At 33.2% G+C, this 27966-nt stretch overlaps 3 protein-coding genes and 1 non-coding gene across 10 annotated transcripts; 2 read left to right on the forward strand and 2 right to left on the reverse strand.

Annotated features, from left to right (window-relative positions):
- The first annotated feature begins 1875 nt into the window (after positions 1-1875).
- LOC101256028 (uracil phosphoribosyltransferase) lies at positions 1876-7068 on the forward strand. Of its 2 annotated transcripts, XR_011211407.1 has the most exons (13): positions 1876-2124; positions 2385-2468; positions 2775-2853; positions 3652-3710; positions 3956-4033; positions 4263-4344; positions 4676-4724; positions 4810-4871; positions 5835-5902; positions 6006-6162; positions 6243-6298; positions 6392-6439; positions 6533-7068. XR_011211407.1 is itself a non-coding variant. In XM_004246385.3 (12 exons), exons 1-12 carry the CDS (start codon positions 1981-1983, stop codon positions 6582-6584), a joined length of 861 nt encoding a protein of 286 aa, XP_004246433.1. In that variant the 5' UTR covers positions 1876-1980; the 3' UTR covers positions 6585-7068. The 2 variants fall into 2 exon arrangements, 1 of the variants encoding a protein (XP_004246433.1); XM_004246385.3 differs by lacking the exon at positions 6006-6162.
- Positions 7069-11587: 4519 nt separating this feature from the next.
- On the reverse strand, positions 11588-19156 carry LOC101256799 (PRA1 family protein A1). Of its 3 annotated transcripts, none has more exons than XM_004246388.5 (8): positions 18828-19156; positions 17954-17994; positions 17780-17858; positions 15291-15377; positions 15118-15206; positions 14920-14991; positions 14701-14825; positions 11588-11926 (listed from the first exon to the last, which is right to left on the reverse strand). In XM_004246388.5, exons 1-7 carry the CDS (start codon positions 18983-18985, stop codon positions 14722-14724), a joined length of 630 nt encoding a protein of 209 aa, XP_004246436.2. In that variant the 5' UTR covers positions 18986-19156; the 3' UTR covers positions 11588-11926; positions 14701-14721. The 3 variants fall into 3 exon arrangements, with proteins under 3 accessions (XP_004246436.2, XP_010325832.2, XP_019071311.2); XM_010327530.4 differs by having other exon boundaries at positions 11588-11920; positions 18828-19151; XM_019215766.3 differs by lacking the exon at positions 11588-11926 and adding an exon at positions 12943-13366 and having other exon boundaries at positions 18828-19119.
- A 33-nt stretch (positions 19157-19189) lies between these two features.
- TRNAV-CAC (transfer RNA valine (anticodon CAC)) lies at positions 19190-19263 on the reverse strand. The gene has a single exon. It is a non-coding gene; the product is annotated as a tRNA-Val (tRNA).
- Positions 19264-20516: 1253 nt separating this feature from the next.
- Positions 20517-27534, forward strand: LOC101247744 (serine/threonine-protein kinase ATG1c). 4 transcript variants are annotated; one of them, XR_743025.4, is made up of 13 exons: positions 20517-21137; positions 21863-21983; positions 22097-22155; positions 22823-22887; positions 23086-23179; positions 23261-23341; positions 23462-23570; positions 23795-23867; positions 23948-24270; positions 24393-24751; positions 25929-26249; positions 26761-26831; positions 27090-27534. XR_743025.4 is itself a non-coding variant. In XM_010327528.4 (13 exons), the coding sequence occupies exons 1-13, from the start codon at positions 20889-20891 to the stop codon at positions 27327-27329; spliced, it is 2139 nt and encodes a 712-aa protein (XP_010325830.2). In that variant the 5' UTR covers positions 20517-20888; the 3' UTR covers positions 27330-27534. The 4 variants fall into 4 exon arrangements, 2 of the variants coding, with proteins under 2 accessions (XP_010325830.2, XP_010325831.2); XR_011211779.1 differs by having other exon boundaries at positions 23951-24270; XM_010327528.4 differs by having other exon boundaries at positions 25929-26223.
- Positions 27535-27966: the final 432 nt, after the last annotated feature.

Genomic DNA, 27966 nt, shown 5'->3' on the forward strand with positions numbered 1-27966 from the left:
AACGATCAATAATCGACAAATCAATAACCATCGATAAGCCAATATCATAGTTCTATAAAGATTTTGAATCTTTACAAACCGATAATCAATAAATCAAATCAATATACTTCAAAACCGAACCAAATTAATCGATATGCGGCCTTAAAATTCCAGTATGTTATTATAGAAAAAGATCCTTCTGCCTTCTTTAATCATATATATAAAATAAATTGGGGAGAATGATTTGAGGGAGTGTTGGGGGAGTTCGTTCAACATGCAATACCATTGAGATGAGTGAGTATTTATTTTGTACATTTTATAAATATTTTATCCATTTCAAAATAAATCTTGAAAAAAAAACTCAAAATAAATATTATTTTAGAAATTTTAGAGAAAAAATTAATATTTTCTTTGTCCTATATTAATTGTTCATATTACTACCATCTCAAATTATTTGTTCACTTATCTTATGATTTCTATTCATATGCATAGTGCCACTCTAGCTATTATCCATCTTAGTGATATTTTCTTAGAAATAGGGTAAAATGAAAAGTGAACAATCAACTATATGAGATCATTTTTTAGTTATATCCTTTTATTAAAAAATATATTTTTATGGTGTTTAATTTTTTAAAAATATCTAACGAACAAAAGCAACCTAGTAAATGTTGGTGTATATATTACTATTATAATAAATAATGGTTGGAAATTAAAATAACAAAAATAAATAAAAATATATTTAGTTTGAGATGTGAATATCTCGCTTCACGCTCGCTTAAAGAAGATTCAAATTCTTTGAAATATAATTTATATCAATTCAATGGTCATACTCTTCATTTGTCCCGTCTACTCTTTATGATATAATAATCAAACAATGTCGTATAATTCAGATAACTTTGATTAATTAAAGAATTTAATGCTTTCAACCTTTTTTTTCCCACTATACTAACTCAGTACACAAGAGCTATAATATATATTTTTTCACACTTCTCATTTTTTTCTTTTTTGCATACTTCTCTTGTACACAAAATAATATAAAATTATCATCATTTATGGTGAGAAAATCTTTATTGTAATGAATAGAAAGAACAAAACATAATAAGATAAAATAGCAGACGAATAAAATCTTTAAAAATTACAAAAAATATTAAAAATTAATGATTACATCCTGCCACAAACTAATCATCAGTGAACAAAACATATACTGCACAATAGCAGCACTTCGATACACCCTCAACGATTTTGTAGATGTAAATATTTTATAAATATTAAAATGTCACATTAATAGTAAATTATATCTTGTTTTTATTAATTTTTTTTAAGTAACATAAATAATCTAAAACAATACTTATTTTGTGAAAGAAAAGGCCCATTAAAAATAATTAAAGTGTTCATACATTTCATAAAATAAGATTTTGAAAAGTAAAATATATGAAAAATTGAAAACATTATATTGTTTTGTATTTTATTGAATGTACTCTAATATAGTTTATAATATTTTTTATTGTTATTTAAATTTTATTGTTATATCATTATATTTTTTATTAGATAACGATAAAAAATTTCATACTTTTAATAAACAACAATCACATTTTATGAGATCGTAGTGATAGAGTATAAGGGATCTTAAATTTCTGCTAAAAGCCTAAAATAAAATTATACTCTCTCCATTTTAAAAAAATTGATCTAGTTTGATTTGGAACGAAATTAAAAAAAAAAAGAAGATTTTTTAATCTTATAGTTCTAATTCAAAGTAATGTCAACTTTATCAAAATATTTTTTAATCTTGTACTCTTAAATATGTTATTTAGAAAGTTAAAATTAAAGTGTTGACAAAAAAAAACATCATTTTTTTTAAACAAACTAAAAAGGAAATAGACATTTTTTAAACGGAGAAAATAATAATTCGTGTTGAACCCTTCTTCACCGTTCCCAAAGAATCAGCAATTTGATACCCAATCCAGCTACAATACTTGTCTCAGCTTAACCCATTTTTCACCAATGGCATGCCACTTATTTATTTATACCCACCCCCACCTCCGTTTACCCCCCGACCCCCCTCTCACTCTACAATCTTCTTCTTCTTCCTCTGCCGCTTCATACTGTCGGCAAAATCTCCCAACACTCAATTTTCATTACAAAAAGGTGTTTTAATGAACCCCACTTAACAACCCATTAAGCCCCTTTTGTATATATTTATTGATATGCACTGTGTTTGATGAATTTGTAATGATGTGTATATACCCTTTTACGGGTTTTCCTTTTTTTGTAATGTTTTAGTGTATTTGTGATTTTTCCCATTAAATATCAGATTGTGAGTTGTCAAGAATTCATGTAATCTTGGGATCGTGTATGGTTAGTTTATAAAATAGGATTTTTGAGCTTTTGGGATTTTGTGGTTGCAGGGTTTTAATTTTTATACTGGGAGGAAGAGGGTGGTTTGTTCAATGGCGACGGAGAACAAAGTGATTTCTGGTGATAGAATGCTGGTAAAGTTCATTTTTTTAATGCTTTTTTTGGTTGTTTAGGATATGGGTTTGGCTTAACTAGTTAAGTTGCCTATTCGAGTGGTGAAAATAGCCTCTACAATAGTCTCTTGTGCTCCGGCCTTTCCTCGGAGGCTGGAGCAGCTCTTTTTAAGGAATTTGATGGGAATCTTTTGTTTTGGATTTTTCTTTTTAACTCTTGCTGATCATGGGACAAAATGGTTTTCTTAGTAAACAAATACAGAAGCTATTTAATGAAATTGGTTATGTTGTAATGTTAGTTTATTTATAATTGTTGTTATTATATAGGTGTTTGTTCCGCCACATCCTCTGATTAAGCACTGGGTTTCAGTTCTTCGAAATGAGCAGACGCCTTGCCCTGTTTTCAGTATGTGAAGATTTTCTAATTGATGTTATTATTTTTCATTCAAGAAATTATACTGCTTAAATTAGCTTTTGTTTGTTAGAAATTGTACTGAACTGGTGAAGTCCAAGTCTTTTACTGAATTTGGCCAGTGTCTTTTATGTACTGAAAATATTAAGTTGCACCATTTGAAATTTATTCCTAAACGTGAGAAGTAATTTTGTTGTCTACCTTGTCTCATTTTGGCACCTTCAGCCGTCCATAGCGTCCCACCTAACAAGAAGTATATTTTGAGGTGTACGCTGGAGTCCGGTCATGGGCAAACCATTCAAGCTTTCCCTTTATGTGTGGTACTTGCACCATTGTAATATGCAGCCATTTCTAATATTTTCTAATACCGTGCGGCTGTACATACATCATAATATCTACATTTATAAGTCACTCGTCTTGTGGCATATCGGCCTTAAAGACCGAATGGTCCATCTTATAGTACATTGTTAGTCTCACTACTATTGCATAGAACTTATTTCTACTCCGTTTGTTATCTTTCGATTGCATACAAAATTAAGTAACTATGTGGAGCTAGAGAAGCACCTAGAGATATGACTTCAGTCAAAGCATGTTTAGGACCTGAGAATATCTAGGCTATGTCAAATCACATTAATGTTGTACTGTATCCATATCGGCAGATTCAGATTATTCTCTTTCCTGTTTAAAATGACTAATTAGGTTAATACTCATCTTCAATTCATTCTGCATGTATGATATATATTTGGCAGTCTTTTTCATAAAGTATATACCAATCGGCTGTTTTCCTTGTAGAGAATGCCATGGCTGAGCTAGGTAGATTGCTTATTTATGAAGCTTCAAGAGATTGGTTGGTGAGTTCTGATAGTGCGTTTATTGTTCTTATGTACGAAAAATTATTTTAGTGTAATATTATGAATACATTAAAATGTAGCAAACCTGGATGTTCGAATTGAAAATGACTTCATTTTGTTCTGACATTTATGCAATTGAAGTAAAACAAAACCACCCTTATCTATAAGCCATATTGATGCTAATGGTTTTGTGAACAATCTTCCTTGCCAAATGTTGATTTAAATACTTCTCGTCATCAATGCAGCCTACCATCACAGGAGAGATCCAGTCACCAATGGGTATTGCATCTGTGGAATTCGTTGATCCAAGGGAACCTGTTGCAGTAAGCTTTTCTATATTCTCCATCTTTGTTGTCCAAAAATCCAGCTATTGCTTTCTAATTGACTCTTTCTTCTCCAGCCTGGTTTATCAATTTTGGTTTCTCTATGGGAACTGATTGACTAAATAACTCTGGCGGTTGTTTTTTATAATATATTTGTGAGAAGCAATCTTGCATAAAAGAGATGAAGGTATGCCATGGTCATTCATGCACCCAATTCCTTGTTTTACAGATTGTTCCCATCTTGAGAGCTGGTCTGGCTCTTGCAGAGCATGCAACATCAATTTTGCCCGCTACAAAAACATATCATTTGGGTAAGGGCCAGTTATGATCATTTTAGCATAGGAAACTAGAATTTTCTCTTTTACTAACCTGTTGGTGTGGGTATCTATCGGAGTGCAAATTATAGATAAGTTAAGGTGATTGTACTTATAATGGTGTAAAAGTCTACTATTTCATACGAGTGTCATGTACATGATACTGCTCATTTATTTGCATCCCTACTATTTAAAACAGAGTTTCATTTTCAATCACATTTAAAACTATGTCAATCTAAGTTCCAAATCAAATGTAGCATTGCATTTTGTTCTTTTTGTGTTTTTTCCCTTCATATGATTTAATTCTTTTTTTCATTCTCAAATTAAGGAGTAAGCAGAAACGAAGAAACACTTCAGCCCTCTGTCTACTTGAACAAGTAAGTATCTTTGTTGAAGCTGGACTGTTGCTTACTATAGTATCACTTGGGGTAAAACTTGTAACTCTTTTTGTCCATTCCTTAGGTTGCCTGATAAATTTCCTGAAGGTTCTCGTGTGATTGTTGTAGATCCAATGCTTGCAACTGGTACCAATACTTCTCCCCCTATATTTCTGTAAATTTCTTATTTATGGAACTCGTGGTCCATATATCAGTTATCTATTTCTAATCTATCTAAATGCTGAGATTCTACCTGTAGTTACTTGTCCAAAACAAGGTTGGGTCGAGCATTGCAGAATATTGACCAATAGGAGGGTCGCTCCCTGTTATTGTACTTATATTGCTTCTCTCCATCTCGCAACATAATAACAGCCAAGCACTTCCTTTAACCTAGCAAATAACTGTTAGGCTAGGCATATATTTTCCAGATCGTGCATAATCACGAGACGTGGGTCGAAAATTTTGTTCAACGGTTCTTGTCCTGAACTATGCTTTCTCTATTCCATTTATATTGTTATCTCGTTCTCTGAATTGTTTTCAGTCTTGCACTGCCAAATTGCTGAAGTTCAATGAAGCGGAATCATTAAACAATTATAGGCTCCACCTTCGTGGTCTTTAATTTGTACAGTATTTGTTGGTGTAGAGCGACTTAGTTCTTTATAACAGACACTCTTAAATTATTCAAGTAGATGATGTGTTCAGCCATTCTGCTGAAATAATGAACCACAACCAATTTCCCTCCCCTTATGAGTTGAAGCTCTAGGTTCTAATAATCAGAATGAGTAACCAAGATTGCACAGGGGGTGTAATAACCTTTGTCCTTGTAAGTATTCAAGGCTATGCGTATTCTTTGCGAATCTTGTGAAGGAAGTACTTCCCCTGGAAATCCTCATTAAAGAGTCCAGATTAATTGCTACCGGACTTGGTCTATCTTTTTTGTGGCAAGCATTTATCTTTTCCTTCACTTGTTTATGTGTGTATCTCGTAGAATGTACGGACAGACACATGTATAATCTCATGGTAGTAGCTATAAGTCGTTAAGTTTTATGCTTTTAAAGTATTTGTCACCTAATTTGTTTTCTGATCTGATTGGATTCTACATCTTCCTAGGTGGTACAATTGTTGCAGCGATTGACCTAATAAAGGAACGTGGGGTTGACAATAGTCAGATTAAAGTGGTAGGTTCCCAACATACTCATTTATATTTATTTGCTAAAATATTCGTTTGCACCATATATTGCGACTGATGTTTTGCCACAAACCTTGCATGTTCAAATACAGTTTTGACATCCCTCTCTTTGGCCTCTCAAGCAGTTACAGAATTTGCTTCAAAAGTTTTCAGTAAATCTCATCTTGTACATGTGTGAGAAAATGGAGTAACTCTATGAGTTTAGGTCGCTAATATACTTCTTCAATATTTTGATTGAACATTACTTCAGTGAGTGTTAGTTTTGAATTTTTGATGTCTCTAATTATGTATGCTTTCAACTCGCTGATTACATGACTTGCATCTTTCAGGTATGTGCAGTGGCTGCTCCTCCTGCTCTCACAAAGCTCAGTGAGAAGTATCCACGGTAACTAGTTTAACAACTCCAGCTTTTGTATCTATCTTCTGTATTTAAATCATTTCAGTAGATTTCCTGAACTCTCGTTTCTTTGTTTACCAGCTTACATGTATACGCTGGAATACTTGACCCAACTGTTAACGAGAAAGGGTAACCCATCATCGCACAACCTTTTACGTTGCTCACTTCTCTAAATAGTACTCCTGCATCATGCCATTACTGTTTCCTGTTATATAATTTCAGGTTTATTATCCCCGGATTGGGTGATGCTGGAGACCGTAGCTTTGACACATGAAGTAAACACGAATCAGTTGATGAATTTTCTTGCCACTTCTTACATTCTTTATAGAAGTGAAATACGCCTTGTGATGACACGAGTTGGGCGTTGACCCCCCTTCCCCCCTCCCCCAACCATGTTGCTTAACTTGTTTTCCACCACATCATTGTTTCCCAATTTTGGAACCTATGCCTCTGTTTCGTTTTTGAAAGGACGTGTAATGGGTAGAGAATATTGAAGAAGTGTGAAATAGCTTGAAATGAAGGTTATAACGCCAAAGTTTTGGCGGTCTCATCATTTTTCTACAGTCTTATATCTGTTCTCGGAGGTCTTTTTGAAAGAACCTCTACCACCACAAGATAGGGATAAGATGTGCACACGCTTTTAAGTTCAGAAACACAATTTTAAACTTCAATGTTGCAGATCGAAGTTTGATTCTGTTTTTGTAATTTTTGATTGATTTGTCCTCCAAACAATGAGTTTAATTTGCTTGGTTTTGTTATTTGATTGGATTCTTAATTGATTCTCATGGAGTATTGAGTTTTGATGGAATGTGAGAATAGTAAAAAAAAAGTCATGAAAGAGACATCACATTTCACATGGATATTACAACAAGATATTTATACTTTTTTTTATCTGTTTATGTCTGTATGCAATTAGTCTACTTGTTCTGAAAGAAAAAATGTCTCTAAACTACGATCGAAATTTCAAATACACCTTAACTATTCTAACATCTTATTACCTTTAGAACTTATTATTTTTTTTTTTTTGTAAATTTGTGCATTCTTTTGGCTTACGTGAATCCAAATATATCTCACGCGCCTCAATTATGTGGAGTCACGGAGTGTGCCACGTAAGATAAAAGGTGTATAAAATTACAAAAAAAATAAGTTTAGGGGTCATAAGACTTTAATTTAGTTAAGGTGTATCTCTGAGATTTTGATCATAGTATAAAAGGAGTACTTGTGCATTTTCTCTATTAAAAAAAAGGATAACTTTTGAAACATCGTATCAATAAACTATCGTGTATCAAACATGGGTTTCGATGAGATAGTGAAATCTATGCATTTTCGAGATTGGAAAAAATCTAATAGTGTGTGTCGAATTCAGTTAGATTTCAATACGAGTACCAGACAATAATCATCAGCAAGTACTAATGAAACTATTCTGCTCATCTTGTCGTTTGATACAGTTAGAATACAACTTCTAAAAATTTGAATACTCACACTCCAAACTCATATCTTTTTTATCAGCATTCGAAGTTTATATCAAATTATTAAACACAACATCGTTCATTTACATTATACTTAAAATTGAATCTTTCATATAAATATATAATGACAAAACAAATTGACACCTACCCACATATATTCATCGAAAAAGAACCATAAAGAAAGAAATTAACAATCAATAAAAGTATATTGTTAATCAACAAATCAAAAACCAATTCACTATACAATAATCACTAACCAAAACTCTTAAAGCTAAAATATCGTATATGAATCGATATCGAAGCTTAAAATGTAATGAATTTTGAACTGCGTATACATATATTCGTTGGCTATACGCCACCATATCCACCATCACAAGTGCAACCACCAGTACCACTAGTTTTATCACCTTGAGAACGAGGCTTGCTGCTAAGACAACAACACAAGAGACCTAATAATAATATAACTAACCATACAGAAGCTAATGATTGTACATATTTCATGTAAAATCCCATAACTAAACAATATAGATTTAATTTTTTTTTTTTTGACACAAAATTGAAGAGAGAACAACTTACTTAATTAGGAAAAAATAAGGTCTAATTATGGAAATATATATAAGTTTTTCTTGGAAAAAAGATAAGGGGAAGAATGTTGGAATAGGAAAAAGGAATAATGGGATCTTTTTGAAATTTGATTTTTAAGTTAAAGAGAGAAGGAGATAGTTTTTTTTTTTTTTGGTTGATTGAAATAGTGGTCCATTTTTTTATTTTATTTTTGAAAGAAGCCAAGATAACATGGACCAGCCTGTATTAAATTAAAGATAACGACTAATCAATATAATTGTTTAATTTATACATACGTCTCAAAATAAGTGATGTTTTTAAAAAAAAACAAAATTATTTTGAGACAAGTGTTTTGTTCTAGAAATTCTAGGCAAAAATAATGATAGTTTTCAGTCATAACCATGAATTAACGTACTATTTCTTTTTAATATAAGATACAAGTTGTCATATAAGACACCACATATGACACCAGTCTTTTATTTATTTAATTTTATATAACTTAAAAGTGTCTACTTGGACACACCTAATATTAAAGGGCAAAAATGACAACTGAGGTCAAGTTAAAAGATACGTATATATATTCTTACACCAATAAGCTAATAAAGCGATACTTATTTTGAGACAGAGGGAGTATATACTCCCCGGAGGGAGGGGGGGGGGGGGGGGGGGAGACATATTAGAAGATCTAATCAGATTTAAATGGATTGAGCTAAATTTGATTGAATTGTAATCCACTAAAAAAAATCATTAACGGCAATTAATTATATATGTACTTTTAGGGACAATTAGGATTCTTTATATATGTCCCTAAAATGTTTAGCAACATTGGTTCTAATGATACTTAACTAATGCCGATAAAAACTTTAGCACTTTTTATTAATTTCAATATGTATTATCGCTAAAAATTATTTTTATTATAGTGATTCACTTATATAAATATGAATAAAATGGGTTTGACATGTAATTTAATTAATTACTTATACTTTAGTGTAAAGTCCCAGATTGTATCCATGAAGAATCATATCGGACACATAGTATATATCACTTTTCATGAGGTGAACTTTGCAGTTTGCACTAAAGTATTTAATGATAATATGTCACATGTACAATCTGTTAACAGCCTCACAAGCTATACATCCACTTACTCGTATTTTAATAATAATAATAATATATGATATATATTAAATAATATATATCGATATAAGGTGATATATATGATAAGGAGAATAAACAATTAGACACATTATAATAACAAATAAATTCACCTATAGCGTGCTATAGTTGCTCAACAATAACTATGCAATATTTATAATATTTACATACATATTTATGTAACTTTAATTTAAAATATGCAATATTTATAATATTTACATATATATTGATGTAGCTTTAATTTAAAATACAGGCGTAATAGGTAGTCCTATTCAAAATTTGAATTTATTACATTGATTTCGATCGCAGTTTTATCTCTATTTCACACTTTTTTTTCTAAAATATATGTGGATCTTATCTCTATGTTTATAAGCTATTTCTTATTATATTGATTATTCTTACTCGAAAGTCAAATTAAAACCAACTACTCTTATCAAATTTGAACCAACAATATTGCTTTACGTACGCATGATTCATGAGTATAATGGTGTTGTTAATACAGAACAGGTAATATTTAAACTTTAAAGATGATCAGAAAGCATTTTAGATTGTTGCAATTCTTATGACATATTTTTTTTTGTTTTTGTTAGTCTCAACAAACTTTTTATTCGGTAAATATTTAATGACATTATTAATATTTTAATCATGTTGAATATTTTTAAAATTTTGTATCAGGTTAAATAACACGACATAAAATATGACGGAAGTAGTAATAAGATAATAAGGAAAAGACACTTTTCCCACCACCCGCTTTTAATTTATGGCTTTTTTTTTCTACAGTAAAACAATAAAAATTTTGATTAATATTTTATGATATTTTATTAATATGTAAAAAATTGTAATATATAGTACCTTTTTATATAGTTATTAAATATTTAAATTTTTATTTAAAATATTAAATTAATATAAAATTAATCAAATTAACTTTTAAAAAATATAATATGACAAAAAAAAGTGATCGGAGAAAGCATTTTTTTTTATAAAAAAAAAAGCATCTTTCTTTAGTCAGCCAAATGCATGGCACTTTTCGATGTTCTCGTTGTCGAGTGATTTCTCTACACATTTCATACACATATTTCCCCTTGTGGCCTCGTGTCTTAATTTATTACTTTTTCGTTCATTTTTAGTTTATCAGCATATAAAAAATAATTTTTTTTATTTAATCTTAACATTGATGATAAATTTTCCAAATACATTAAAATTTATTTATTTATTTAAAGCTATACACAAATATATTAGTTTTTAAATTTAGTCATGTAACATCTCATGTGAGAAGAAGAATATTAACATAACGTGCATTACAAATTTGAAAACACAAAACTTAGATTTCTTGTGCTTCATGTCGAGTTGACTATAAGTTCACGTTCTACAATAATAATTAATAAACTATGTCACACTAACTTTCCACCCAAATCATTTGTCACCCCCCACAAATGGCCTAAAACAAGTGTAACACGTTCCAAATGTCAATTTAGCAACAGAAGACAAAAATATCTATATTATGGCTCGTATTATGATTGACAATTCCTCAATATTTTCCACACGACCTTTTATTCGGTAATTTTTATTTTATTTTTTCCAATTACTGCTCACAATTGAACAATTTGTGTGTCTAATACTTTCTATTTTGCAACATATCGCTTAAGGACTACAAGATTAGAGATAATTTCAATATATTCTACAGATTTTTATTTAAGACCACAATTAAAAAATCTACTTTTTGTCTAAAATAAAAAAAATAGAGAAATAAATTAAAACTGAGATAGTACTCTATCTAGCACAAGTACAAATCACAAGGAAAAAAACAAAGAGACAAATGGCTCAATAATGATCGAGTTATTGAATAAAAATAATCACCGGATGTAAACGGCCATGTGCTATCAAATTGCTCAAAGCTTAGCGTTTTGTCCATTTTGGTTAGATATAAAATCAAGAGACCCTCTCTGCATTTTCCGAGAAAAAAAGTGACCATTTTGGCTCCGAACTCCCAAATACCCAAGAAAGCAAGTAATCAAATAAATAACGCGATTTGAAAAAGGATCCTAAAGAAAAGAGACACCCCAGGAATATTTATAGTACACCAGGCAAAAACTTTAAACTGAACTCAGCTTTACTGCACTTTTGAACAGTAAGAGTAGTAAGGAGTTTCTCAAAGACATTAAGAATGAACTTCTAATACAGACCCCAACTTCCTGGGAAATACTTACTGTGCACCTATGTCCATAACTAATTTTTAGACGTACATGAATGGTAGAAGTCAGTACCAAATGATATGGTAAGAATTCAAGGAAATTTACAACCTGTGGCTGATCTGCAGATATCGCAGATTGTTACTTGAGAAAGCTGCCACGTCAAAGAAAACTATAGATTGAACCATCCACACTATATTAAAGCTCAGCATGATATAGCAAAGTCTCCAGAACTGCTGCTCCTATACAAATAGCAAAGAGGCTGTTACTACATGTCCAATGTAACGTAGCAGTGAACAACAATACAAGTCAACAAAAAATTGGTAGAAAGCTATCTGGGATCTATTAGCTTTTATGCTTCAAAGCTTAAACGACAACTGTGATATAATAAGAGTTTATTAAACTGAACTGTATAAGATTACTGGTAAAATCATAGAATGAGAGGCCAATGTGGGAGCTAACAGTTTCATGCCTCTCTGCTTTGACCTACCTCTGATTTAGTCACCTTTTAATTTTTAAAGCTAAACTGCCTAAGAATGCTTGATAAATCAATTAGAGACGCCGGAAACTATCCAATGAACCCAGCAATTATCACCAATGAATGGGAAAATAAAAATCAAAAGATGTCGAAGACCATATTAATTAATCTTTAGAGGAACTGAGGTATACAGTCAAACCTCTCTTTAGTGGCAGTGTTCGATGCTTAGATCTCATTTGACTGTTATAAACAAACGTATGCAAAATTAGAAAAGAGTATGAACCTAAAAAAGGCAAACACATAGCAGCCTTTCCTCGTGAAGTAACCGATAGACACCATTTATATACAATTTTTTTCCTTTTAGATATCCGTACTTGAATTTATGATGTATATGATATGATGATTACTGTATATATTTTAAGATTTTATTTTATACGTGATATATTTCTTACAATATATACACTATTTTTTTATGACCTACAAGATATACACTATTCGAGTACAACTATTATAGAGATACGATGAGTGTACTGCTATAATGAAATGGTATTGTTGTTATAGGTAGAACGGGAATGCTATTATAGAGAAGTAAAATATAACATGGAAAATCTATTCCGAAGAAAATCAGGCGATTCTAGCGAAATGACGTTATAAGGAACGACCATTATAACAAGGTCTGACAGTACTTGGAACACATGTTGCTGTTTCCACAACAAAAGATGAAAACTTAACAAAAAGGTCCAAGAAACATAAGGTTACCTGCTTAGGGATTCACAGACATAAAACCAACATGAAGTCAATAAATATATATTAGTGCCAAATGATAAAATGCCACGAAGATATAATAAATGATACAGTGACTCATCATGCTTGAAACATAAGGCTTAATACATAGTTTACCCCAGAGCTTGTAACCAAATGCCTTTTACACACCTTTCCTTTTCGGAGAATCTTTTACACACTAAACGTTTCACAAAGTGCGTCTAATACACACCACTTTTGCTAAAATCTACTAAATATTATGAAGGTGTAAACATGGCGTGCTGAGTGAAATTTCATGTAGATTTTTGCAGCTAAATACTAGTACTGCATTTCTAAATAACACCTCTTTTCTTCTTTGACAATTCACATCAATATACTTCTGTCTTTCTCTACTGTGAAGCACAAAGCTGAACTTACTCACTTTACCGTTAACAAGATTCCACTGCAATACCAACACAAAAGCTCATTATTACTACAACAAGGAGCTTGTAAAACTAAACTCCAACTTCTCTTTTGTTTGAAATCACAAATTCAGCAAATGGGTGCTTATTTCCTCTCCACTTCCTTTCATCTGTTTCTTGCTTTATTGTATCAGCCCCCCTTTGTGAAAGTTTTTGTTTCCTCTGTTTCTTGCATCTCATTGCCATTTTTTCATGCAACCGGACAGCACTTCTTCACCATTTATTATCTAGATTCTAATGTTTTGAAAAGTTGGTGGAAACATCCTTTCTGAAGCTTGCTCCATGGATAGCAACGGAGATGAAGGTGAATTTAAGGCAAGGAAGGAGTAAAAATGGGTCTTTTAACCCTTGTAGAGTCAAAATAAGTACTGGGATTTGTTGACACCACAGATAGACCGCTGATATGAGTAATAAACAAAAACATAATTAAGCTTTCACACGCTGTTTTCTTAGTGCTTGACGCACATGCCAGTTGAACAAAAGACTCTCCATGAAACTCTGGTGTGTAAAAGGTTTCCGTAAAGGAAAGGCGTATATAAAAGGGATTTAACCACAAGATCCAGTGGTAAACTTAGTGAATAGAAGTTCTCATTTTGTTCATATTTTTGTGATTCAGAACAACTTACAAAGCATCTTCAACTTTATTTTCTTTAGCTCCTAGAATCCCTTGGACAAGTTACTCTCAAAAATATTTTAGCATTTTTGCCAGCAACAAATTTAGCATGTCTATATCTTTTCTATATCTTTATAATACAATTTCTATACCACAGAAGAAGTCGGTCTCTAAAATAATATAACTTTCCTCAAAGTACATTTTGAATAGCCTGTAGATCCAACCTCTCATAGGTTTACACGATCCTCAGCTTTTCCAATGCTCAAGTCGAGTCAATCGCAACATCAAAAGTTTGATAAGCACATGTTTGACAATATAGCTTCTTTGACACTTATCCAAACAAGGATATGCAAGCACGTGAGGGAAATGAAAAGACAGGCATATCATTTCCTTGGCAGAAATAACAAGTATTCAATCAATCCTCATCTGGCTATCTAATCAGACACTTATTTGTTTTAAATTGCAGAGAGGTTTTGGAAAATAACAACTCGACAACTATTGTTCTTTAGTTTTAGAAAGGTAAACACAAACTAAATAGCTCACTCAAGGGTAGAAAATTGTACTAGTAAGTAAAAGTAAGATTATTTCAAGCATAAATAAACCATATTAATTTACAGACACAGGGGAAACAAAACAAACAGCCCATACAAGCATAATGAAGAATGAATAAACATAATGGAAGATCTCAGGATAGTAACTAACACGAAATGGACTCCGTGGAAGCTACAGCTCGCTATAGTTGCGCCAGACAGCTCGAAATTCCTCACGGAATGTGTTAAGGCGAGCCTTCAGATTAGGTGTCCTAAAGCTTGCATGAAGAAGAGTGGCTGAGAGAGAGCGAAGACATAGAGAGAGTCATTATTCATGCTGCAACAAAGGATTCGGAATAATATATTTCATAAGAAGAAAGAGAGTACTTACAAAGAAGCCCTATAGCCAATGCCCATAAGACAGTTAAGAGGCCACATGAAGCAAACCAAAGGAAGAAACTCGCTGCAAAATGTAGAGAAAGGAGCACAACACCATTTCATCTCAAAACTACTGAAGTTTCAATAGTAAAGAAAAAGCATAGAGAGAAAGGAATAATGAAGCGATAAAAGAGCCTAAAGCTTCCCATACCTAGAGAGAATATTAAGACAAACACCCAACGAGGCCTTCCACAAATGAAAATTGCTCGTTTAGCAGATGGACACCCTCGAATAACAGGCCTGAAAATGATCAAATATGTTTCAGCATCAGTAGTGCATCTGGCTTACTTTTAAATTTTAAATTTCAAATTCATGCAGACTCACGTGAGTGGAGGCCTCATTTTTGCAGCTAAATGAGGAGAAAACTGCCTGACAGTTCTTGTCACCTTCTCACTGAAAGTGCCTGCGAAACTGGTGGAACAAATATTAACAACATGAAAAAGATGCAATAACAAGATGCAAATGAAGCTAGGGGGCTTTCATTCACATCTTAGTTTTCAGAGAGGTCAACTTCCTCCAATACCATTCAAAATTGTTATACATGAATTACTTACTTTAAAAGGGCATTTTTGTCTTTAAATTGTTTAATCCACACACTCTTAATCTACGTATTCTTATTCCACATTCTATCCCTCATAAAAAGTACATAGATTCGTGCATTACTTAATGCTGGTAAAGTTTATACCAATCAAACAATGCATTAATTATACGATGATTATTTTTTCTTATGCAAACAAACAGTGTATTATCTTATGGGGATTTTATGCAGGGATTAATCATTCCAGTAGAATGAACCAAACGACCTCTTATGTTTCTCATGCTTCTCCATGCTAACAGATAAGCTGCAGACAATCTAACTAAGTGCACAGATAGATGCTGATAACAATTATTCCATGAAAGTATTGACCCATCCCCAGAAACTTGACATCAACTCTACATTAAGATATATTCATTCTGGTTAAGGCTAAGGGCAATCGGTGAAAAGATTATCAATCAGGAAGAGGAAAGGAAAAATACTTTCCTATGAAGCATCCAGGTACAAGCAAAGGCTTCCAAAAAAATTGAGATTGTTGCTCACTTTTCTTTTTTTTGAAGGGCAGGTTGCTCAAGTATAATGGGAGATGTTAGTTCCTTATCCTTAAAGTTCATATTTTTTTAACATTTCTGCATTTGGAGTACTCTTTCCTTGCAGTAAACACAATATAAAGTGCGACCCACATTTGAGTTTTAGAGCTCAATAAGTCCTAAGAAATAACTATATGCTAAAAACATTATTACCAACCCTTCAGGGAATAGAGGAAAAACTAAGAAGGTTGGTTGAGAATCCAGAGTATCAAATCTAGAAAAGCATCTGGTTTGGATCAAGCACATCTTTTTCTATTTTTCTTAGTTAGTTCAATTCAATCTTGAGAGATGTAACTGAAGAATATAAACAAAAGGAAGAAAGAAAGAGAAGAACAGGGTCTTATCCCACCCAAGATGGCACATCATGTTCCCTTTTGCATGAGCAAAGATAGATATGGCTTCTAAAGTCACATACTCACTAAAACACCATAAATGTTAAGGGAACTTGGGCTGAGGACTTCTTTTTGAGAAGACAATCAAATAATATAAACTTGTTAACCTAGTCGTTGCAAGGGAAAAGAGAACCTAAATGGGAGTCCAAGCAAGCCATTTACAACCACATTGTAGACAAATATCCTCTTATTCTTTTTGCCTTAATGAGTAATCTAAGAAATACCTTTAGCCAAAAAAGAAAGCGGGGGTAGCTTAGTTATCCATAAGAAAAACCAACTGACCAATTTCACGGGAAACTGATTTATAACCAGAAAATAGATGTGGACGGTATGATTGTCAAGTCTCACCAATCTTGAAAAAGTTATATAGTGCTTAATATATACACATTACTACGATATAGCATTGTCGGTTTCTATAGACATATTCCTCCATCTTACGTACTATTTTTTAAACTATGGCGTCCGGGTCAGCTTGCGCAACTTGACTAATTCCACAAGATACTTATCACCTCCCACCAGTAACTTGTATGAGATAAGGTCCATCGAGGCTAGAAGTCTATAACATATGGGAAGAAAATCACCAAGTGTTTTGTCTCTACAGGAATTTGAACCTGAGACCTCAAGGTGTTCATTGATCACTCGACCACACCCTAGTGGTGTATTTCTTGAGTGAGTCAATGTGTTTCTCAACTTCGGCTTGGATTCTTAATACTTTTGACTGCTATGAGATATTCTCTCACATTCTATTTGTACAGATTGAAGCATCGAGGAAACATCAATTTGCTAATAGATTTCATTAGCCCAACCAATTATTGTTTGTTTTTGAAAGATGATAATGCAAAGACTTACCCCCAAAAAAAAACACTAACCTAATTGATGTAATTTTTTGTCTACAAGCAAAATCTTGAGGACTAAGAGAAAACCTAACAGCAGTCAGAAGTATTACAAATAAGATTCCAAGTTGAAGCATAAAAACACATTGATTCACATCAAGCAGAACAGCATGTCATCTAATAGTCCAAAAATAACTCAGCAGAGTAGTCAATCCTATACATCAATCCAAAACATATCCAGGTGAGCAAAGAAGTTACTCTGACTTTCTCTAAATATTATACAATGTAAGCAAGCATGAATAACATATTGAGCCAAAACTACTTAGCATAGTAGGCAGAAGCAGAAACGGGAAGTATAATCAATCTTGATTTAATAAGAAAAAAATTCTGATGGAAAGTCAAAAATCTAATCAGATAATGCAACAAATTATTACTCATGGATAACAGTCAATAAGTAAAATACCTATCATTTAGGAAAGCAATACTGAGAGTGGTCAAAAAAGCAGCAACAATAGCAAGTGGCCTCCTAAGAAACCCCAGTGCTGCAATACAAAAAGCACATAAAGTTATTGATAAGTCCAAAGAAAATACCCAGTGTAATCATCATATCTCTACTGCATGATTATTTGTCTCTTACCAAGAATAGCCACAATCATAATGAAGTAATTTGTCCGGTAGCTGCAACCATATACAGGAAACGAAAATCCAAGGAACCAGTATTAGTAAAGTTTCTCCACAAGTTTGAAACCCTATAGCACCACTTTAGTAATAATTTTTACAATTCATCTTGTGATCCACAATTCAGGGCTTTGATCTCAGTACCAAATTTTGAAAAGAACTTTTATCAAGTAAAACTTCCGATTCCAATGACAACACACATGAACTAGTAGCTTCTTAAAAAGTACATTTCCTTCTGCAAAGTAGATATCAGTAAACATATCCAACGCTGGTTCGTGCATTCAATTTATTAAAAAATTTAGAAAATCAGGTAATGTTTTACCATCAACTAATCTACTGAAAAAACATTAATCCATACATTCAATTGATTAAAAGTTACAACCTCTATGAAAACTTAATTCGGAAGTAACTTACGTATCTGAACAATGTTCATTTTGCCTGAAAACACAAGTTATCAATTTACTATCAAGCACAAATTCGCATTGACTTGATTCAAAATTTATAAGATCTCGAAAACAAAAACCATCTATCAATAATCAACTTACCGAGTTCTAATACCTTCTTTGAATTGATTAAAAATTAGCACATCTCGGAGTATTTTAGCAAGGAATTACGAAAAGCTAATCAATTGATGAAAACTAATTCTATTCCTTCTAACATAAACTTTTGAAGCTATAACAATTAATCGACTTATCAATCCTAACTAATGCAGACAATAGATTCAGAAACCAAATCAACTTGAAATTTTTAGCTAGAAACAAACTGAAACGTTAATACGCTTATACAATTACCTTATAATTACAGGTATACTGAGATAAAAAGGAGAATCTTACTAGTAAAGATTGCACTTGACTCGACTATTCCATTTGGATGAAGATCGGGGGAAAGTAAATCGGGAGAAGAATTCAGATGGCGGACGCGGCGGAGATGACCAGTCGACCTCGCGTAGAGCCTCGATCAGATCTTCTGTGGTTACGGTGCCCCAATCCATTTTTCGCCTTTGATTGATTCACGAGAAATCCTGTTGAAATTTTCGTGCAAGAGAAGTTTTTTCCGAAAGGAGAAGGAAAAAAAAATGATCGGAGAATTAATTTTCGAATTAACAATGATTGTGTTTTTGAGGATGAAAAGAGACGTGTTGTAGGGAGAGATTATATACTCTGAAAAAAAATTAAAATTAATATTAAAAAGTTTATGTGTGAGCCCGGGTTCGAACCGGGGACCTCTAGTGTGTGAGACTAGCGTGATAACCGACTACACCACCCAGACTTCGATGTTCAATGTTGACAAGACATAATACTTCATAAAACAACCTAAAGAGAATAAGCTTGGGTTTGCCTGTCTAGTTTTACGGAGAAATTTGTGTTGGGATTAGTTATGATGAATTATTTTTATGGGTTATCTGATTTGTCAAATATTTCACAATTTCTAAAAGTAAGTTATTTGTCTATAAAAATACATTCTATGATTTTGTTTTTTTAATGGTTAAAGAGGTATTTTTGTTATTTTGAAATAAGTTATCTCGAAATTAGTATTTCATCCGCAAGTAAGGATAACTAGCTCAGTCATAGTTATTGAGATTAAAAAATTATCCCCAAATTATATTTCTATATTCATCACATTGAACGACTCTTTATTCAACTATGAAATTTATGTTGATAAGTTTATTTAGCGGTTTATTCATAAGTTCGGTTGAAATATAGTAACTGTTTGTATGTTAAAGTTAAAAGCTTTGGAACGATAACTATGGAGTAATGATTCTTTACAAAATAAAGTAAATTATTAGAATTGATAGGAGAAAACGATAAATTCACAGTAACATAAATTACGAAGAGAATATTGACGATAATGACATCAAATGTGGATTTTTAGAGAGACTACTCTTAAGGATGGGAGAAGCATGTTATTCCTATTCTCTTGCAATGAAAGTTGAGACTAGTTAGAGAGTCAATTTCGTTTTTAATCCATCATAATGAGGAGATAATGAAAATTTTAATTTTATTTATTTATATGATGTTATAAAAAAAGTTGGAGAGGAATTAAAACAACAAATGATTGAATATATTTATATTTAAAATTATAATATATAAATTAAGACAAAAAATTATAATTATATCACTTCATAGTAATAGATCACGTTACATTTAAGTCTCTCCCCTGTAGGCCTCAAAGTCAATATGTTTTTTTATTAATAAGATATTAAAAAAAAGGTTAAGAGTGAAGTGAAGATAACAAATAATTAAATATATTTATTTTTTCAAATATTATAAGATAAATTAAGACATAGAGCTATAATTATGTGGTATTTATAATAATAGATCACGTCATATTTAAGTTCGTTTTTATATAGGCTTTAAGTCAATATGTTCTCTTATTTATAGGATGTTGCAAGAAAAAGTTCAAAATAAATTTAAAATAATAAATAATTAATAACTAATATTTTTTAAAAATTACAATAAATAAATTAGAAACATAAAATTATAATTATATGATCTTCACACAAATAGACCACGTCGCATTTAGTCCGTTCCCCTATATGGCTCAAGTCAATATGTTCACAAAGTGTACGACACAATGACCATAACTTCAAGCAAACCTTCCAACACTATCCTTCTCCCCCACACAATTATTAATTAAACCCCTAAAAAATTAATTAAGCTTTATAATCAAGATAAACTCTATTAATTTCTATTCTTATTAACTCAAATCATATATTTTTTCAATTTTCAAAGCTCGATCACCATCACCAGCTCAAATAAATCTCCCTTAATCTCAACTTTTAATTGAATTTGACCGCTGTGGACCTTCTTCTCTGGTAAGGCCGTGTTTGGTGGTGGACCTCTCCGATAAGGCCGTGTTTGGTGGTGGAAAATTCCGTTAGGGTTTTTGTGGAGATGGCTCAATCGATGAGCAGAGGAGGGAGGTCTGTAGTTGGGGACTATGTTGTTGGGAAGCAAATCGGTGCCGGCTCTTTCTCGACGGTTTGGCATGCTCGGCACCGAGCTCATGGAACAGAAGTGGCTATAAAAGAGATCGTTACGGCTCGGCTTAACAATAAGCTTCAGGAGAGTCTAAAGTCGGAAATTGTAATTTTGCAGAAGATCAATCATCCTAATATTATTCGCCTGCACGACATGATCGAGGTTCGTATCGTCAAATTCAGTTACAGATTTTTGTTTTTTTGTGCTAATCATTGAAATATGCATCTTTTTGCTAATTGAAATGCTAAACTTTATAGTCAAATTGTAGCTTCTCATAAAATTTAGGTTTTGTCTGAGTTGATGGAGCAACTGGAAATAATAGAGGTTGTGTGGATGCATGGAGTTTTGGATATTAGATTTATGCATTTGGTACTTTGAACAGTATAGAATTATATGCTCATTTTGCTCGTGCTTGAGATAATATCTGGTTGGTGAAAGTTTTCTATTGAAAGAAGGAACTCAATAAAGAAAATGCATGTTATGTGTTACCTTTTTAGTTGTCTTCGTGTTGTTATAAAGGATGTTTATATCTTTGTTTCTATAAACATGGTGGAAGGATATAGGTGATTAGAAAAATCTCAGTTGAATCTCAAGAAGTAGTGGGTATAGCTTTTTGGGTAGTTCAATGGAAACTAGAACTAAGCAGATTAAGCTTTTTATCTATCCCCGGAAAACTCTCAAACAACGTATCTAAGCTCTGCTTGGGCATAGTCTGTTACTTTGCTTAGTCTATAGTCCAAGTCTCGTGTCACTTAGTTTGTCTACTTTTTGGGTACACGTGTTACTGGTTACAAATCTGGTTAATGTACAAATGGAATGTCTTTCTGCTTCAATCATATATTTTCTTTCCTTTTTGATTTAAATGCAACAACATGCATGGAATATAGGAGGTGGGCAAAATATATATTGTTCTGGAGTACTGCAGAGGAGGAGATCTTTCTATGTACATTCAACAAAGCCAAGGGAGAATTCCAGAAGCAACTGCGAAACATTTTATGCAGCAACTTGGTTTGTCTGAACCTTCTAATTCTTTACGTAACTTTTCTTTTTCATATGTAGAGTGAGTGAATTTTTACTCTTGGATGAATTCAAAGATACTAATTTTCATTTCTTTACTGTAGCATCTGGTCTAAAAATCCTTCGTGACAACAATCTAATCCATAGGGATCTAAAGCCTCAGGTTTCACTTCCTTCTACTGTTTTACTGTAAATTTGTATTTAAACTTGCTGATTCCTCATAAGCCTCAGGTGTATCCCGGCCATAGTTTTTGTTGAAATTCATGGGCATCTAATGACTTCCCTCCTAGCTTTTCTATGTGTAAAAATATTTAAAGTTTGTGTGAGCTGCAAAGAGACTGTCCTGTTAGTTGTGCACCACATAGCACTTTTTGTAGCCATTTGTTGTATTAATTATCAACAGGAGCTTAGTATTTGGCAGCTTTAATGGATAAACGACAGATTGGAATGGTCCACATGACGCCAAGGTAATTGAGGTGTGAAATTGCTTCACTGTCGGGTAGCAATCACATCTCTTATACAGAGATTTTGAATAATCACCATATCTGCCTAGGACAAGATTCTTCAAAAAGACAAAAAAAAAAGGAAAAATGAAAGCGGCAAAGCGGATTAGTCTCTTTTAACAGATATGTAGTATACATATCAGCAAATTAGTAGATTCTAGTTGAGGGAGCTAAAGTTGTTTGGTTTCCTAGGAGTGATTCTTGCATGTCTGGTAATTCATTTATTCGTAGACAATAAGACTTCTTAAATTTTTTTGAGAATTTGACTGGTAGTGTTAGTGGAAATGGCCAATTCATTGACTTGTTCCTTTTGTCTCAATCCAACAGAATCTCCTCTTATCCTCAAGCAATGACCGCTCCACCTTGAAGATTGCTGATTTTGGATTTGCTAGGTAAAGTGATCCATTTGGTAAACGTCTTCTTGCTGATGTACCCCCCTTCTTCCATTTTGATTCATTTTCCGTTAGAACACTTTTCTATATTTTCTGTCCTTCTTTGACCCTCTATTTAAGTTTCAAGCTTACTAGCTGAATGTTTCCTAATTGGTCCACTCAAAAGTCATTAATAATGCAACCTCTATCTTTTGTTAGGTCTTTGCAACCTAGGGGTCTTGCTGAAACACTTTGTGGTTCACCATTGTACATGGCTCCAGAAATAATGCAACTTCAGAAGTATGATGCAAAGGTGATATATTCTTTCTATGTTTCCAATCCATAGTCTAGTAATATCATTCGAGTTCCCATTAACTTTGGGCTGCAAACGCAGGCAGATCTCTGGAGCGTCGGTGCCATCCTATTTCAGCTAGTAACTGGCAAAACCCCTTTTACCGGAAACAATCAAATCCAGGTTTAATATCTTCCAAGCATTGCAAAGTTCTTTGGGTAGCACTTTTTAGGTTCAATTTGTCCAGTGATATTAAAAGGCTTGACACAAAGTTCTGAACTTTCTCTCTCCATCTTGCTACAGTTGCTCCAGAACATATTGAAGTCGACTGAATTGCTGTTTCCTCCAAGTGCAAAAAATTTAAGTCCTAGCTGCATAGATTTGTGTAAAAGATTGTTGCGCCGTTATCCAGGTACTTCATTTGAGTGGTGTGGATTTTAACTGTGTATGATCTTTCACTGGCTTGATTACTTGTATCATAGTTTCCTACACGCTTTGCCATTGAGAGCTTTTCACATAGAGAAGGTCATATGTTATTGAGTATTTACCTCAACAATAGTAAATCCTGAATTTTCATTACCTATCAAATTCTCATTAAAATTTCAAACTTGTCTTTCGTGTATCCTTAATACACAGTGGAGCGGTTGACATTTGAAGAGTTCTTTAACCACCCATTTCTTGCACAGAAGCAGCCAGATGAGCTGTCTTGGTAAAATAGTTCATGAATTCTAGTTCTCGTTATTACAAATTTTTTATCTTTCGGATTTGATTTATGTTGGACATGGTCAGCAGGGATACGAGACCTCAAAGGGTAATAGGTGGTTTTCCTATATCAGAAGGCTATCCTGCGAGGGGCTCAGAGGAAACTTTTCAAGAAGATGGTTTACCCTTTAGTCTAGATGATTATTCCAGCGGTCCTTCATTTACTGGGAGATCACCACAGAGGTTGTCATATGGTTTTTCTTGTGATGCAAAAGCTGAAAGGAAAGAAGTTACTAGTAGTACCCAACAGAAAACAGATGGTATTGGCTCTAGCCACCGACATTCAGAAGGAAACCTGAAGGAATCTATTAATTTGAAGGACCACAGACAAACAACTACTCGTTCAAAAGGTTCTATTTTGCAACAGTATTCCCAATTTCCTTTTTCCTAAAATTTTGCAGAAATTTATATTTTGCTTGGATCGTCAGTTTGGTTAAGACTAACTTTTTATGGTATTCACTCCATTCAACAGTGGTGGATTCATTCGAGTTGATTGATCAGGACTATGTTATTGTTTCCGGCCCTCCAGTGGATTCATATTCTTCAATAGGTGCTTCTAGGCTTTGCAATATGCCTTTCAGATCAAGCTGTTCCCTGCAAGCGTCTGCGAGAGTAGATCCTAGACCAAGTGACCCGGTGCCTATTAGTGGTCCTCCTCTTAGTAGAATAGGTCATTTAGGAAGTTCGGAAAGTCCCTCATCTGCACCTGGAGCTTCACAAGTATGCACTGATGTCATAAATTGCTTGGAGCAGTCACCACCTGATGGCATGGCCAGAATAGAGTCCCTGCAGCGTTCTGCCTCTGCTATCATGGAATTAGTAAATGAGAAGGTAACTCAAAAGTGATACAATTTTCTTTCTTTTTTTTTTTTGATGAAGTTGTTTCATTATCTGCATCAAGAAGATGCAAGAAGTACAAAAGTAGATATGCTAGCTTCATTACATGATAAAAGTTTAGACCCAGTAGCCAGCCACAAAATCAAAAATGTAGAGACGACTTAAAACCTTAGTTGCATGGACTCTTCACTTTTGATGCCGCACCCGCCTCGGATTCTTCAAAAATACACTACTTTTGGCGAATCCGACACGCACACGTTGGCATTTTTTTGAAGAGTCCGAGCAACATAGCTTAAAACATCGAAGTGATCTCATTTTCTTTAGAGCTTCATGTGTGTTTGGTGTGATATGGCATGTAGGGGCGCAAGGAAGAATAAGGTCTAGCGTAGTTTCTAGTAGATCCTGCTTTCCATTTCTTTAGCTTTGATCCCAGGCTTCAGTTAGAGCATTACCGTTGTTCTACAACAGCCTTGCTACTGTTTACACCATTGATTTGGTTACCCTCATATAGGTGTCAATAAGTTTGCTCAAGTTTGATTCATCTGAATTTATCATATTCTTGCAGATCCTTTCATTAGCTTTTCGCTGTTTGTTGTTGTAGTTGTTTAATAGAACACACTTTGATTATTCTAAAGTATTTTGTTCTTTCCTTGAAACAAACTATTCTTATTTATTGCCTCGTGTATCTCATGGAATATCTAAATCTTGATGTATATCTTTTATAATATGTTACTTTGACATAGTTTACTCGGTGTGCAACTGAATGAGAAGCTTCTTTTTTTCCTTTGTACAAATATCTGGGTTCATTGTGTACTTCAGTTGTTTCAACAAAGAGCTGATCTTTACATACGTAAATTATAACTATAACTTTTTGATTCGTTCTGACTGTCATCTGATTTAAACTTTCATTGTCACTGCACTCACCTGTTAATATCAGGTGATGTTGAGTGCTTGGAGAACTTATGATGTTAATTATTAACTCTATGGTCTTTTACCTTTTGCTGTTACGATATTTTTTATCTTAATATATACTTCCAAGTTTCGGTGCTCAAGAGATGTTATATTCAAAATCTCTTATTAATCTTTGGCTTAGCTGACTGTTCTGTTATCTCTGCTGTTATTGGTTCCTTTATGGTATGTTTCTGCTAATAGTTCTTGCTTTCTCTTGAAGGTTGAAGCAGGCAGGCATCTGGAAGCATTTTCAATTCAGCTAGTCATTCTTGCTATATGGAAGCAAGCTCTGGATATTTGTCATACTCAAGCGGCATCGGCAATTGAAGGAAGTCCGAGCCAAGAGACAATCAGATTAAAGGAAATGATGAAGAAAGGTCAAGTTAGTCTTAGCATAAAAGAGCGTCTTGATGCTAGTAACAGTTTGGGGCCAGAGAATGTGTGTTCTCATATTGAAAAAACATTTCTTGGTGAAGTTGGTAATGCAGAGGAACTTGCCAAACATATAGAGCCTGGTATATTCTCTGACTAACTACCGTCAGTATGTCCTGTATCCCTCTTTTTCTTCAGTCTCTATGTGCATGTGTGATGCTGCAACCGTGCTTGTGACATTTGTTTCCTGTTTCCTCTATTTATTCTACTGCAATAATTCATGAGTTCCTACACCTGGCAAACTTTTACTTCCGCGTTACTATTTAGACAAAATTATGCAAGTACTCTTGATGGTTTATTTAGATAGATAGGAACAAGTTTTACCAAATTATACAACAACAACAACAACATAGTTTTACCAAACTATGCAAGATAAAATTATGCAAATTACTGTAAAATAACTTAGCTTGTAGTTGATACTTGGTGTTTTCGTATTTATGTGCAATAAATATTATTCTTCGCTGTTGTTCTACAACTGGGATTGACAGCAATCTAAGCATCCTAGGTACTTTGGCATAGGAATATGTTCATTTTCACTTGAGTATGATGCATAAGACTGCCTGTTATGGTCTTAGACAAAAAAAATTTAAACAGCTTGGTTGTGCTGTTGTCTTTCTCAGGAAATACAGAGGTTCCAGATGCAATGGAGATGATATTTCAATCTGCCCTGGCTTTGGGTAGAAAGGGAGCTGTAAGTGTTCTTATCTTGGTCTATCCTGGTGTTTTTGTTGAACTGAATTCGAACATAAACAAAGTGACTTTCATTATAAAACTTTAGACCAGAGGGAATCAGAATTTTTGTTTCCGCGTGTGTGATATCCTTGTCCTCTACTACTCCTGGTTCAGATGCTTCTTCTTTTTCCTTTCGAAGACAAGAGTCCCTATTATTTTGTTTAATGAGACCCAATATTGCAGTAAGCATTTACCAGAAGTTATGATACTGTGGCAGGTTGATGAGTACATGAGTCGGACTGAAAATGCAGTCATATTTTATTCAAAAGCTGTGCGGTTGTTAGCATTCCTTCAAGTGGAAGCACCATCTCTGATTTTAAACCCTCCATTTTCTCTAACAAACTCGGATCGTTATAGGCTTCAAAATTACATTGATGTCCTTAATAACAGGCAAAGCATTTCAAAGTCTCAAATGATGGCTCTGCTCAAGTGTGAAGATCAACACTGCTCTCCATAAGGAGGAGAGAGAGCTGTTAACACAAAGTGATGATAGCATACATCAGTGTCTTACTCTGTAAAATTCTTTTGTCTGTACAGTTATTCTTTTAGCAATATTTTAAAGTGAAAAGGAAAGAAAAAAAGAAAAATGGCAAGTCATTTTCGTTAACGCTTGTAACATTGTGTTTCTCTTTCTTTAATTAAATTTTAATTCACCTGGACAATCTCCTTATATTCATCTGGAGACGGCCTCTTTCAGCACATTGAGCTCTTTGTTAGCTAATATCTATCTTTTCTAAAGACTAGTGGTATGCATCCCGTTAAAAATTTAACTTCAGATGTCTATATCTTTACAATAGTGCTTTGTTTTCACTTCTTTGAGCCGAGGGTTTTGTCAGAAACAATCTCTTCTCTACTTTCACAAAGGTATGATAAGATCTCTGTAAATTCTACTCTCCAGACCTCACTTGTGGAATCATGCGAGGTATGTTATTCTGCATATTTTGTGTGCTTGTGATATGGTGATTTAGTGTTTCTTTTTTCGTGTTACTCTAGTTATTTATTTAGTGCATATAAAGGGAAAGGGAAACTGTTACTTTGTTTCTTCTTTAGTTATTACTCATTCTTTAAAAAGTTCATTCAAGTTTTAACATGCT

The sequence above is a fragment of the Solanum lycopersicum genome, chromosome 9 (assembly GCF_036512215.1).
Source record: "Solanum lycopersicum chromosome 9, SLM_r2.1".
Taxonomy (NCBI): domain Eukaryota; kingdom Viridiplantae; phylum Streptophyta; class Magnoliopsida; order Solanales; family Solanaceae; genus Solanum; species Solanum lycopersicum.

Bases quoted from the DNA above. Each gene is read 5' to 3' on its own strand.
- LOC101256799 (XM_004246388.5), bottom strand. From the start codon at position 18,985: ATGGATTGGGGCACCGTAACCACAGAAGATCTGATCGAGGCTCTACGC. The intron at 15,378-17,779 runs GTATTTTACTTA...TTGTTCCACCAG, and splicing joins ATTGCTTTCCTAAATGATAG to TTTCGCAGGCACTTTCAGTG. The intron at 15,207-15,290 runs GTGAGTCTGCAT...GATCATTTTCAG, and splicing joins AAAATGAGGCCTCCACTCAC to GCCTGTTATTCGAGGGTGTC.
- LOC101247744 (XM_010327528.4), top strand. From the start codon at position 20,889: ATGGCTCAATCGATGAGCAGAGGAGGGAGGTCTGTAGTTGGGGACTAT. The intron at 23,180-23,260 runs GTGATATATTCT...CTGCAAACGCAG, and splicing joins TTCAGAAGTATGATGCAAAG to GCAGATCTCTGGAGCGTCGG. The intron at 24,271-24,392 runs GTTCTATTTTGC...TCCATTCAACAG, and splicing joins AACAACTACTCGTTCAAAAG to TGGTGGATTCATTCGAGTTG.
- LOC101256028 (XM_004246385.3), top strand. From the start codon at position 1,981: ATGGCATGCCACTTATTTATTTATACCCACCCCCACCTCCGTTTACCC. The intron at 3,711-3,955 runs GTGAGTTCTGAT...TCATCAATGCAG, and splicing joins AAGCTTCAAGAGATTGGTTG to CCTACCATCACAGGAGAGAT. The intron at 6,440-6,532 runs GTAACCCATCAT...ATATAATTTCAG, and splicing joins CCAACTGTTAACGAGAAAGG to GTTTATTATCCCCGGATTGG.